The sequence below is a fragment of the Mesocricetus auratus genome, unplaced genomic scaffold (genome assembly GCF_017639785.1).
Source record: "Mesocricetus auratus isolate SY011 unplaced genomic scaffold, BCM_Maur_2.0 Super-Scaffold_6730, whole genome shotgun sequence".
NCBI lineage: Eukaryota > Metazoa > Chordata > Mammalia > Rodentia > Cricetidae > Mesocricetus > Mesocricetus auratus.
In genome coordinates, this window is record NW_024429184.1 from 78,823,143 (window position 1) to 78,836,247 (window position 13,105).

Here is a 13,105-nt window from a genome sequence, read left to right on the forward strand (position 1 = left end):
GGGGCTTACATGCATTTTGTTTAAAGCACCACAGTCTGGAAACACAGGGCCTAGGAGTGTGAGGACCCGACACTTGGAAATATCCATGAATATAACAAGATTTATAAGAAAGATTTTACCACCAGGGCACTGATACTTCAAGCTTGCACTCTAGAACCTAATGGCGGTGAAAAATGAATGGTGCAGCCTAAAATCAACTGACCTGCATGTGATTTCTAGAGCCTTCTCTTTCTAGCTATGTGGTTTTAGGCAAGCTCCTTGGGATAAGACTAGATTATTGATTACAGATGACTTTTCTGATTTGCACTGATCTCAATTTAGTTGGAGACTGAAACTAAGGTAGAATCAGGAAAATGCTTAAAAATCCTCTAGAAAGTGCATAGTTGCTGAGCTGCAGGGGCATCTTGCTGCTCTCTTCAGTCAGTAGATGTCCACTGCACAGTCAGAGGCATGCAGACAGAGGAGAGTCACTCAAGAGACTCCGCTTGCATGGATGAGTGCATCTAGAGAGCATGAGGAAAAGGATGGAGAAGAAGGAGCTGGCTGGAAGGTACTGGAACAAATTTAGGGTGGAGAGAGGGGTGGAGGGTTCCTGAGCAGTATCCAGGATGGAAAATTGGGTAGAGAGATGAGAACCTTGGCATCCCTCTCGGGGGCAGTTCAGCCTGTGTGTTGAGAGGTGGTTTCCGTGAGGTGAATGGTGCAAAGCAATGGAGAAGAGAAGCTGGCTATAAGTTTTTCACCAGTGAAGCAGGATAAAGATTAAGCCAGGTTAGGATGACAAGGAAGCAGAGGCTAGCACTTCTTAGACCCACAAAAAAAATCTGAAGTCTCCTTCCTGTTTTTGCAAAAGGATAGGATGACTTAATTCAAAGTAGAGAGAGGAAGTGACCTGAAAGGATCCCATAGTACCAGAGAAGTGGATGCAGATCCTTCTTGTATGCTTCCGGTGATGGGAAGATCATTACCTCATGAGGCAAAGCTGTTGACAGATAACTTTGGATGAATATAAGGAAGAGCTTTGAGTTGGGAAATTAAACACCATCTTGTTAAACTCATGTCACCTCTTGTGTGTGGAGAGAAATACACTTCTCTACGGATGGTTCCAATACCAAAGAAGATGCATCCTCCTTGTGACCCCCATTGCAGAGACTTCCTAAGAAAGGCCTTCATCAGAGATGTGTGCTCTTCCCCAAGGTTTGAAAGCCCAAGTCAGGTGTGATATAATCTCTGTCATCCTGCACTCAGCCAGCCACACAGTGAATTCCAGGCCAGGGGCACAGAGTGAGACCGTTTCTCAAAACGCAAAACACGGAAGACTGTCCTTTATCCACCACCCTGTCCAATAATGGATAAATACATTATGTATGACCCAGTCATTTCTAATAAATACTTTTTCTCAGTAAAGTGGAACTCCTGGTGGAGAATGCTGGGGAGAGGGGAAATAGACATAGTACCATAACATCTTATGCCATTTAAAAAAATACTCTGATATTTTGAAACTCATGCGCATCTCGCTTATTTAGAAACACAGACACAAAACAAGTAGATAGAGAAACAGTTTCCAGACTTGTTCTTTAGTCAGAATGACATAGGAAAAGACCTTAAAAAAAAAAAGTAATACTCCAGACGTTGTTTGCCTGAAATAGCTCCTATCAAGAAGGCCCCTGAGTGGCTGTTCAGAGGCATCTTGTGAAATTGAAATTGGGAAACTGTAAATTAGTTATCAGTAAAAGCTACTTAATTGATTGCCCTAGGGTGGCTGCTCCAGGGTTCTCCTGTAAGACAGAAACTGCATGTACTTGGTTGTTGGCCTCCTTGAACATTGTAGAAGCAATCGCTCCAGCTGGAAGCAGGGAATGCTCACAAGGGAAAACGGGAATTGGTTTCAGGGGAGCATAAGAGCAGTCTCCCTTTACAACAAATTAAGAAAGTGTTTGCCAGACCAAACAGCTAGACAGGCGCCCAGCGCTGGTAAGGATATGTTTTTCACTAAAAATCAGGGTAATTTGGAGGCAGTTCTTGACTATGGTCATAAATCAGCGCAGGTTGCTATTGACGGGTGGCAAGCATGGCTCACTGTTAGACCCTCCCCCAAAGTACCGTATTATGCTACCAATATCTTCTTCATGGAAGATCATTGAATACTTTCCCTCCTCTTTGGTAAACTAACCCCAAATTGTAACGCATACGTATACATTACAATACTCATGAAACATTTTTTTATTACCAGCTCCTTATGTCCTATTAAGTCAGGTGTTCTGTGCTGCCATGTTGATTTCAGAAGTGGAAGAAAACATGGCCGCACAGACACAATAATCAGATGCACATTGCAGGATATTTATCTTCATAACCCCAACATAAAGTGGAATGACATTATTGGACTGGACTCGGCCAAGCAGCTAGTCAAGGAAGCCGTTGTGTACCCAATAAGGGTAAGTATGGGAAACCATGTTTCTGATCACTGTCAACTGGACAAGCTGGGTCAAGAGGGGAAGGTGTGGTGACATATCTACCTGTAAGTTAGCCTTTGGACTGCACCACACTTGGTCAGTGCTGGAGCATTGAGCCCAGTCTGTGCTATACCAGTGCAGGTCCCCTTCCAGTTACAGCTCTTGCAGAGGTCCTGAGTAGGTTTTACATAGTCTAGCATCCTCTGATCGAGGGCAGAGGGCCAGGAACCAGATGCAGGTGGTGGAGAACTCTACCTTCTTCTGTTGGAAACCACTATATTAGAATTTGGGGCTAGCAACTATTAATTTCCTAAGGCCAGGATAACACATTCATTAAAACAACAACTGTATATTTCTACCTCTGACTCCATGAAGCCCTTGATTTGGGGGGTACTTTTATTCTAAGGGAACAAAAAACATTAAATTCATGTTATCTTCTCCCACCCCCTTCTTCTGCTAAGATGGGAGTAAGACATATTTTATTCAGAACTGACAGAGAAACCATAGCACAAAACTTTTAGGAAGGACAGAGCATTTCACTGGCACCCTGAATATGTTATTTTCTCATTATTCTGGGGAACAAATCTGCAGACAGCCTTTACCATAGTAGGAAGGAGATCTACCACAGAGCTGCAGCCCCTCTCCCTTATCTGGATGTGCCGTTTCCATGGTATTATTCCCTCCGTAGGCAGGTAGTGGGTTTATTGTCAACACTAAGAACATGTAGTAAGTTTACTCCTGATTCCCTTTCTCCTGTCCTCTACCAGTCCTGTCCAGCTCCTAGGTGGTTTGAACTTGAACCAATGGAAGAGACTCAACTGAAATCTGTGAGGTTCCTCTGAGACTCAGTGCCTCTTTCCAGCTTCTGCCACGAAGGCCTCCCTTAGAGCTCCACATGGGCACACACCTTTATGGGTTGGATGTAGGAGTCATCCTGGATTTGTGCCTTCTTTACAATTTTAAAAAGGAGCTAAATACTCCACATAGAGAACTCAGAGGGAAAGGAAATTATAAGCCTAAGAAATAACTGTTGTCACAGAGAAGAAAATAGCTGCATATACTTTTCTTTTCCTTATTTATTTATTGCTTTTAAGAAGCCACAAAAAATTAAGCCCAGCATTTTTGTCCAGTGTGAAAATGCCATTGTGACAAACAAGATACACGTGAAGGAGCAGACCTTGTAAAGTGGGCCTGAGCTCCAGAGTGGCCATTTTGCAAACCTCCTGCTCTGCCTGCTGAGGCCATGCAGGTTGATGTATTCATGCTCACCTTGTTCTTTGTTCTCCAAGTACCCACAGCTTTTTACAGGAATCCTCTCCCCTTGGAAAGGACTGCTGCTTTACGGCCCTCCAGGTAAATGCATCTTTCTGTTCTGCCTGAGGACCAGGCAAAGGATGCCTGTGGGAGACTGGCTTCTGCCTGTCAGTGAGGCAGGGAGCAGAAGCACCTGCTCATGTTTATCCTCCTGTGTCCCTAGGTACAGGAAAGACTTTACTGGCCAAAGCTGTGGCCACTGAATGCAAAACTACCTTCTTTAATATTTCTGCATCCACCATTGTCAGCAAGTGGAGAGGAGATTCAGAAAAACTTGTCCGGGTAGGAGTTCTTAGTATTTTTAAAAATCGGTTTCTGAGAATACCAAAGTACAAAGTTATATTAGAGTTTATTTGTTTTAAGGTGATTTATATGTTAGACATGGATCGTGACTACCAAAAGCCTAGGAAGTGGATTGACTGTCACATGTGGATAATAATCATATTGCCATCAGTATAACATGAACTCCCTTCTTCTGGAGTTACCAACAGCCCTTTTTTGAATCATACAATTTAGCAATAAAAGCTACAATAGACATCTCTAAAGCGGCCTACAGTTTTCTCCACTCAAGGACCATTCATTATTAAGGATGTACAGTATACCCAGTTAACATTTAGTGAGAGGCCGATGCTGTGTGCCAGACTCTGCACTAAGTACTCTGTGGAGGAATTGAGAGGCTTAAACCTTAATTGTTCTTTCGGATGTTCTGGGCAACTTTTCTTCCTCTGTTCATTGCCTGCAAACTGTGTTCTTTCCTTGGAAGGCCCTTTCCGTCTTTTACAGTATCTCATTCATGGTCCATGACACTATGACATTTTGCTGTATATTCCTGTCACCCTAAGAGAACAGCTGCTTATGTTGTATACCTCACCATAAAGGGGGATCCTTGCCAGAAACCCTGTTAGACTATTGCCTGCTGTAGAAGGACTGACAAGTAATCAATACCAAGTGAATGTAAAATTTACTTTCTGAAAAGAAATTATCCTAAAATATTACTCTGGAATTATGCTCCTTCATAAAGCTGATTTCCAAATGATTATAGATGCTTGGGAGACATAATGGAATATTTTAGAAGGCTTGATTAAAAATAAAGCTGTACTTATTTATTACTTTGACGATTTATTCAACCACTCATCTTCTGGGGATTAAATGCAGGCCTTTTGCCTTCCAGGCAAGTGCCGCAACACTAGATTAGCCCTTAACCCCTTGGTATTGTTCAAATGTTTACATTTTTATGAATTTGTATCACCCCCTCAACACTGTTGTTGTTCTGTTTATTGTAGTGGTGGTGTTTTGAGACAAGGTCTTTTTGTAGATGAAGCCCAGACTGGCCTTGAACTCATGATCTGTCTTCTGGGATCACCTCATTCTCCTAGGTGCTGGAGATAGACGTATACCACCATGCTTGGTCCAAGATGAAATCTTTAAAAATATTTGCCTACATTTTCTTCTTTGATCTTTATCTTGAGGCTATTTCAGGGCACATCTCCTGGGACTCTTATTTATTTGCTCTTACGTGTGTGGATCTCCAGGGTTCTGGTCAGCTCTATTTCAAAGGGCTGAGATTCAATGAGCTACAATCATTATCAGCCTTCAAGTCTTTGGGATATGTGTGTTTAATTTCTGTGTGTAGAGTAACAGTAATACAACTCACAAAAGATGCACGCCCCTGAATAGTATAGATTCATGTCCTGTCACAAAAAGTGTTTTGAATCATGAGCACAAGACAATGAAAAGTGCTTACAGAAAGACCCCAGGCCCCCTGGACAAGCCTTAGGTGGAGAAACATGTGCATTTAGATATTTCTTGAATATCCTCAACAGAGATGGAGAGAAACTATTTTCTTGTTTAGTGTTGAATGGCTGGGAATCACAAGAATGCTCCCTTCTCTGTAGGATTTTATCCAGCTGAGGTTTTCTTCTTTCTGCTTCAGTTTTATTCTAGGAGAGGCAGTGCTTCCTCCCCAGTTTGCCTTCTCTCACACACATATTTAAAAGAACCTAGCTTTATGAGAAATGCATGGAAGCATGCATTTCTTTGACTTGGAATATGAGAATGCATATCCTCATGTTCACATGGCAGGCACCTCACTGAACGAGCCATCTCCCAGGCGCCCGCCCCTAGTGTGAGCATTTTACAAGTTACTTTAGAAGATGCTTAACATTTCCCTTTTCTTATAAAAATATACTTTGATTTAAATATTTGAAAAATATTCAGGATGAAACTGGAATCCCCTGCCAGTCTTGAAGGCCCCTCTCTTATTTCTTAGCGGAAGATATTTGTTCCTTGTCCTTTGAGATTTGGGAAGATCCTTACCTGGAGGGTTTTCGTCATTCTGTTGACTCCTTCCTGTAAAGGTTTTTAGAGAAAGCAAACCCTTTAGGACCTTCCCCTAAATCAGAAAAGCGTTTTCTCCCATTCGTTTCTCTTTCTGTTCCAATTAAGAAGTTATTTATAGGAAACCTTTGGGCTGTGGACCCCTCCTCTCCTAATGCTCTTGCCACTTAGGAGTTGAACACTACTGAATAGCTGAGTGATCTCTTTAGCAAATGCATACACCTGTTGATGATTACATCTCCCTCCCCCTCATATGATTTAGCTTCTTCCAAGCACCTCTGGACATTTTGGACTAATGCTTCTAGAAGCACTTACCAGGATTCTATTTATTCTCTGGGAATGGGAACTCAATAATTTGAGCAATCTGGAGACCGAAGCCCTAAATGCAGTTAGTTCTTCTCACTTCATGTTTAGGAGGCCCATGGTTGCCTACACCCAAGTAAGCTCCTTAAAAGTATGTATAGGTCTGATACAGGGGTCTAACATCCTCTTTCTTGTTGAGTAAATTGTTGCTATTGTAATCACCTTTAAAATCAGGCATATTGGGCTTCTCTTTCTTTATTTTGTTTTGTTTTGTTTTGTTTTGTTTTACGAGACAGGGTTTCTCTGTATTGTTTTGGAGGCTGTCGGTCCAGCCCGGCCTCGAACTCACAGAGATCTGCCTGCCTCTGCCTCCCGAGTGCTGGGATTAAAGGCATGCGCCACCACCGCCTGGCTGGGCTTCTCTTTAACAGGAAGAAAAGTTACTTGCTCCTAATTGGCTGGTCTCCAGTGTATGAGAGAGGTATTAGTGATAAGTTTCCCAGAACTGCCCTTCATTTCATGACTTTTGCTGAGAAGGTGTGAACAAATGTGTATCCACCCAGATAGGGCACTGGTAACATATCACATAAATAATTCTATCCAAGTGTCAGCCAGTGAGTTTTTGGAGCATGTATGAATGGTCATAGGAGTAAAACCATCTGCATCATCAAAAAGCCTACCTAGCTTAGGTGACGGTTCACAGAGGCTGCATACCTACTGCTCCCTGAGCAACTTGCAGGGAGTTCCACCAATCACAGAATCGCCTCTCTGTACCAGTTGTTCATGTTTCTACAACCATGGGGATCAGCCTTATAAACCTTGTATTTTAGAAGATCCCTGAGCCTGTAAGTTCCTTTGACTCCCTGAGCCTTGTAAATTCCTTTTACTCCCCTAGCCTGTAAATCTCCTTATTCTCTGAGCCTTATAAATTCCCTTTCTTCCTCGGGTCTTGTAAGTTCCTTTTACTTCTGGAGCTTAGTAAGTTCCTTTTACTTCCTGAGCCATGTAAGTTCCCTTTTCTTCCTAATCCTAGTAAATTCCCCTTATCCCCTAAGCTTGTAGATTCCCCTTGTTCCCTTAGCCTTGTAAATTCCCTTTACTTCCTGATACTTTTAAGTTCCCTTTATTTCTTGAGTCTCCTTAGCTTCCCTCCTTTGTCTAAGAGGGGATATTTCAATTAAAGGAAGTATCTACACACAGTCCTTCCCTTAGTTTATGAGAAGGAGCCGGGTCCTGTGAACCGGGATCCTGTGACAGGGGAGTGCTGACACATCACCTTGGGCTCAACCATACCCTGAGTTGTGGGGAAGGTGAGGGCTTTCCTCCTCGGTGGCAGAGAGGCCTCAGAGGGACATTCTGCCTCTACTCCTAAAAGCCACACTCGAGCTTTCTCCCCTCCTATTTATCCTGTAATGCTTTCCCTGTGCTAAGTGACATGGAGAATAAATACCCCATGGCAACCCAAGACTCTCTGCTCTTCTCCATATCACTGATGCATTCTCCAATCAGCCAGTGAAGAATGGTATATGGGGCTCAAGAGATCAGTTGCAGGATTTAAGAAAGAAAAAAGATTTAGCTCTTTCTAATGCTCACCACCACTATGTCTCCCTGTTGGGTTCTTTATTTGGTTTCTATGTCTGTTCTTTTGCTGGCTGCTTTCTTGTTCTTGTTCAGTCTGTAATATTTCACTCTGGAGCAGAACATCTTACTCAATCAGGAATTGCTTTTGAGAATCTGCTCCTCTGGTATTTGGGAAGCAGGGCAGGAGGATCACCCCGAGTTCACCGGCCAAACTGAGCTACATTGTGAGTTCCAGTCTATCTTAAGCTGTAGAAAACAAAAAACAAAACAAAACAAAAAAAAAGAGGTGTGTAAAGAACCCGAGCCTAGCAAGCAGTGTTGAGGTGGTGTGGGGGCCCTGTGGAATCACTCGGGGAGCAGGAAAGGACAGTTTCAGTTTGTTATCCATGACTGGCCTTTTCCTGAATTTCTTCCTTCTGAGAACAATCCTATAGTCCCCAAAGATGAAAGGGGGAAAGTTACTACGTGATCTTATATATTCTAAGAATGTTTGTGTCTACCTGGAATAAGTGGCAGGTATCCCTGGGGGTTAAAAAGTCAATAAGAAGCTTGGGAATTGAATTTTATCTTCAGCTCTCGCATATATCACTGGTAACCTTGAACTAGCCACTTATTCTCTCTGGCACTAATTTATTCAAATGATAAATTGAAATAACTGGACCATGTAACCCCCTAGGGTAGAACTAGGGAGAAATAACAGTGATGATTATAAAGTTGCCTCAGAGTATGGGTGTAGAACAAATGCTTATTACAGCAACTATAAATGTGTAATCGGGAACTTTTGAGGACCAGAGTTTAAGTGTGTGAGGAGGACTAACGTGAGAATATACATTTGAACCTGCCCTCGCTTTTCCCCCAGGTGCTATTTGAACTTGCCCGCTATCATGCCCCCTCCACGATCTTCCTGGACGAGCTGGAATCTGTGATGAGTCAGAGAGGCATGACTCCTGGGTAACAGACAGGGTTGTTTTTTTTTTGGTCATCACTTCTCCCCTTTGTAAGTGTGTGTGACGGTCGGAAGCCCATCGACATTTACCAGCAGAATGAGCTTATTAATGAGCCCACAGCTTTTTTTGCAGTCACATGGGAAGGTCTTTAAATTAGATCCTGTTAACTGAGTAGCTGATTTAAATAGTCTTTATAACCGGAGGAAACATCATCCCCCTTCCCCACAGAGTGGCTTTCAGGCCTGAAGATGGTCCAGCCGCAGAACCCCAGGCTGCCATGATGGCCTGGCTGCCTCAAAATAACCTCCTCTGGAGCCAGAGGGCTGCCAGTGGGGTCTGGGGCTCGCCCATGCAGCCACAGGGTGGGCTGCTTCTGCGTCACATTCTCTGGAGGCGGCGTTTGATGGTGCGTGAGCCAAGGAAACCAGTGATTCTTTGACATCTGTCACATGGACTGTTTCTAAAGATCAAGTGTCCAAAAATGTCCCCAGAAGGAAGAAGGCACACCTCTCAGTTACAAAGGCTTTCTGGCTGTGCTTTGGAAAGGGCACGTGGGGTCATTTGCTGCCTGCTTGATTTGTTGAGTGTGTGTGGCTTGTGCTGTGTGTGCACATTTGTGCTGGTGCATGTAACCTGTGTGTCTCCGTGTGTGTCTGTATGTGTGGTGGGGGCTGAGGTCTCTTTCCAAGTTGTTTTTGTTTGTTTTGAGAGAGCATGTGTCTAGCTTTTCATGTGGATGCTGGGAATCAAAACTTAGGTCCTTAGGGCTTACACAGCAGCACTTTACCAACTGAGCTATCACCTTAGTCCCCATTTTTAAGTTTTAAAATTTATTTTAAAACATTTTTATTAATTCTTTGAGAAGTTCATACAGTATATCTTGAGCACATTCACTCCTAGTTACTCCCTTTAATTTCTCCAAATCCTCTCCACCCTTCACTCCTCCCCCCCTCCCCTGCACCTCCCACCACAAAGGGTTTCTCTGTATTACCCTGTCTGTCCTGGAATTTGCTTTATAGACCAGGCTGGCCTCCAGCTCAGAGATCTGCCTGCCTCGGCCTCCGGAGTGCTGTGTTTAAAGTTGTGCACCACCACTGCCTGGCTCGTGTCTTCAGTTTTTAAAAATTATTTATTTGAAAATGTATTGACTCCAGTATGTGATGACTATATACTTCTGAGTGTAGGGCCATTTGTTGGAGCATGGTCAACTTACCAGAAGCCACACCCTTAAAGAGAACTGATTCTCCCTCCCCTAGAAACCATCAGCTGTCCACAGCTCCTCAGTTAGGAGTGAGGGCTCATGAAGCCCCTCCCACTCCATGCTAGACTGCTGATTGGCTTGCTCTTGTGCTGGTCTGGTGCCGGCATTCACAGCTGCTATGAGGTCATGAGTGCAGCTGTTTGCTCCAGTTCTCCCTGACCTCTGGCTCTTACAGTCTTTCTACCCCATCTTCTGCAATGGTCCCTGAGCCCTAGGGAAGGAAGGGTGTCATATAGATTTGTCTCATGTGTGGCTTTGGTCAGTTTGAGTTTCTGCATTAGCCACGATATTTGCACAAAGAAACTTCTCTGATAAAGTATGAGAGCACCATTAATCTATGGGTAGAGTGTTATGAATTTAGAGTACAGTTTATACTATGTCCAATTAGCAAAATAACAGTAGTAGGTTCACCCCTGGGGCCTGTGAACTCCCTAACCTTGGGAAAGTGATTAGATTTGCAGTACCAGGCATGTACTTTCTCTGGTGAACGGGGCCTTCACTCCAATCAGAAAGCAGTTGGTTACCCCCATAACATTAATGTGACCCTTGCCGTACCTGTCATTATTGCAGTTTACAGGGGTCACAGCTGGATAAGACTGTTGACTCCCAAGCCAGGCATAGTGGTACTCTTAATCCCAGCACTCAGGAGGCAGAGGCAGGCAGATCTCTGTGAGTTTGAGGCCAGCCTGGGTAACAGTGAATTCCAGGACAACCAGAAATACATAGTGAGACCCTGTCTCGAAAAACAATAACAAAAGACTATTAACTTCCCCTCCCCCACCATCCTGCATAGCACTCTCTAGTAGAGTTACCCAGTAGGGAGGAAGCTTCCTGGTCAATACTAACATGATTTCTCAATGTTCTATGACCAATGTTCATGCTGTCTTCAGCAATAGGATCTTACAATCAAGTTCTGATGGGCAATCGAGAGCAGTAGTAATGCCTTGTACTGTTTGGGGGTTCTCTAGGATACCCTTGACCAACAATAGAGGAGAGGATAATTTGGAGCTTTTTGACATGGATGGGTTCTAGGATGAGTATAATTCCCTATGAAGGGCAACTCCAACTAAACTTTTAATGAATATGGTGTGAGCATGTTTATAATATGTGCATGTATATACACATACATGGGTACATACACACATGATGTATGATATTTTGATTGATTTCAACAATAGTTTGCTTTGAGTCAGAGGGTGTAACTAGCTACTAGCTGATGACAATTAACCATAGAGGTTTGGAGGACTGAGGACAAATAGGAGACAGGAAGTAGTAAGGCAGTAAGGAAGAAGTAGAGAGGATCTCAGCCCTTTTGGTTAGAGGAACAGGAATAGATAGGAGGTCACTGGTGGCTTCTCTGTCACTTCTCTGATCATTTAGGTTCTTATCCTAATATCTGACTGCCAGTTTTCATTGACAAAGAATAATTAGGTAAACACATCACACACATATGAAACATAAAATAGCAGGTGTCCATATAGCTTTCCCAAACATCCTCAGAGTTCTCATGTATTCTAGCTGGTGTTGAGCTCACTATATAGCTTAGGATGATCCTGAACTTTGACTCTCCAGTTTCCACCTCCTAAGAGTGGTATTACACGTGTGAGTATACATGCTGGGGATTGAACCCAGGGCTTTGTGTCTGCTAGGAAAGCACTCTATCAACCTCGTTGATTTGTTGTGATCAGAGATACTTTTTGAAACTTTTTATTAAATTTGGCACCTCTGTCTGGAAAAATAAAAACAGGTGTCTGGAAAATCTCTGTGCAGCTGTATTTATTAGTGACCTGTAATAATCTGCTATCAAGACAAAGCCCATGGTAATAAAAGGCAAAGAATTTGCTTGTTGGAAATATAAAAGTTGAATTAGAAAATAATTTGTGAAATTTTATTCAGTAGGAACCATTTTCCCAGCTGGGAAACAGAAGAAGGAGGCTGCAGGCAAGACGGTGGGGGTTTACAGCTGACTGACAAGGGACATGGACCTGTCCTTACTGTGCCTTGTCAGACCCCACAGCAGCCTCTGCCTTGCTACACCAGCCTGACAGGATCACCCAGCTGCACCAGAGCCACAGGCCCCTGGGTGCTCTAGTTGTCTCCCCCTGCAAAGACAGGCCTATTGGGCCTGCCTCAGGGGTGGCCTTTGCCTGCCTTGTGGCCCATTCTTCCTAGAGTTCCCTGTGGCCTAGATTTTGCTAATTTGGTTCTTCCTCTACCATCTCTGATTGCAAGTGCTTCATCTGGGTTCTCTCTGAGTTTCAGTGTCCGTGTATAGGACTTGAAGATCTCAGTTTAAAAATTAAGGGCAGCTAAGCTGAGTGCAATAGTGCTCACCTGAGAGGCAGGGGCAGGGGGAGGCAGGGGCAGGGGGAGGCAGGGGCAGGGGGAGGCAGGGGCAGGGGGAGGCAGGGGCAGGGGGAGGCAGGGTCAGGGGAGGCAGGGGGAGGCAGGGGCAGGGGGAGGCAGGGGCAGGGGGAGGCAGGGGCAGGGGGAGGCAGGGGCAGGGGAGGCAGGGGCAGGGGGAGGCAGGGGCACAGGGAGGCAGGGAGAGGCAGGGGCAGGGGAGGCAGGGGCAGGGGGAGGCAGGGGCACGGGGAGGCAGGGGCAGGGGGAGGCAGGGGCAGGGGCACGGGGAGGCAGGGGGAGGCAGGGGCGGGGAGAGGCAGGGGCAGGGGAGGCAGGGGCAGGGGGAGGCAGGGGCAGGGGGAGGCAGGGGCAGGGGCACGGGGAGGCAGGGGGAGGCAGGGGCGGGGAGAGGCAGGGGCAGGGGAGGCAGGGGCAGGGGGAGGCAGGGGCAGGGGAGGCAGGGGCAGGGGAGGCAGGGGCAGGGGCAGGGGCAGGCAAATCTTTGTGAATTTGAAGCCATCCTGGTCTACATAGTGAGTTCTGACTTCGCCAAGGCTACATAT

At 44.8% G+C, this 13,105-nt stretch overlaps 1 protein-coding gene across 1 annotated transcript in view; it reads left to right on the forward strand.

The window, feature by feature from the left end:
• Nucleotides 1–13,105, forward strand: part of Katnal2 (katanin catalytic subunit A1 like 2) — a 53,046-nt gene that overhangs the window by 23,811 nt on the left and 16,130 nt on the right. The window contains exons 9-12 of the mRNA XM_005076463.4: nt 2,337–2,435; nt 3,743–3,806; nt 3,931–4,049; nt 8,848–8,939. Of these exons, the coding sequence (XP_005076520.2) occupies nt 2,337–2,435; nt 3,743–3,806; nt 3,931–4,049; nt 8,848–8,939 (374 nt within the window). The remainder of the gene's footprint in view (nt 1–2,336; nt 2,436–3,742; nt 3,807–3,930; nt 4,050–8,847; nt 8,940–13,105) is intronic.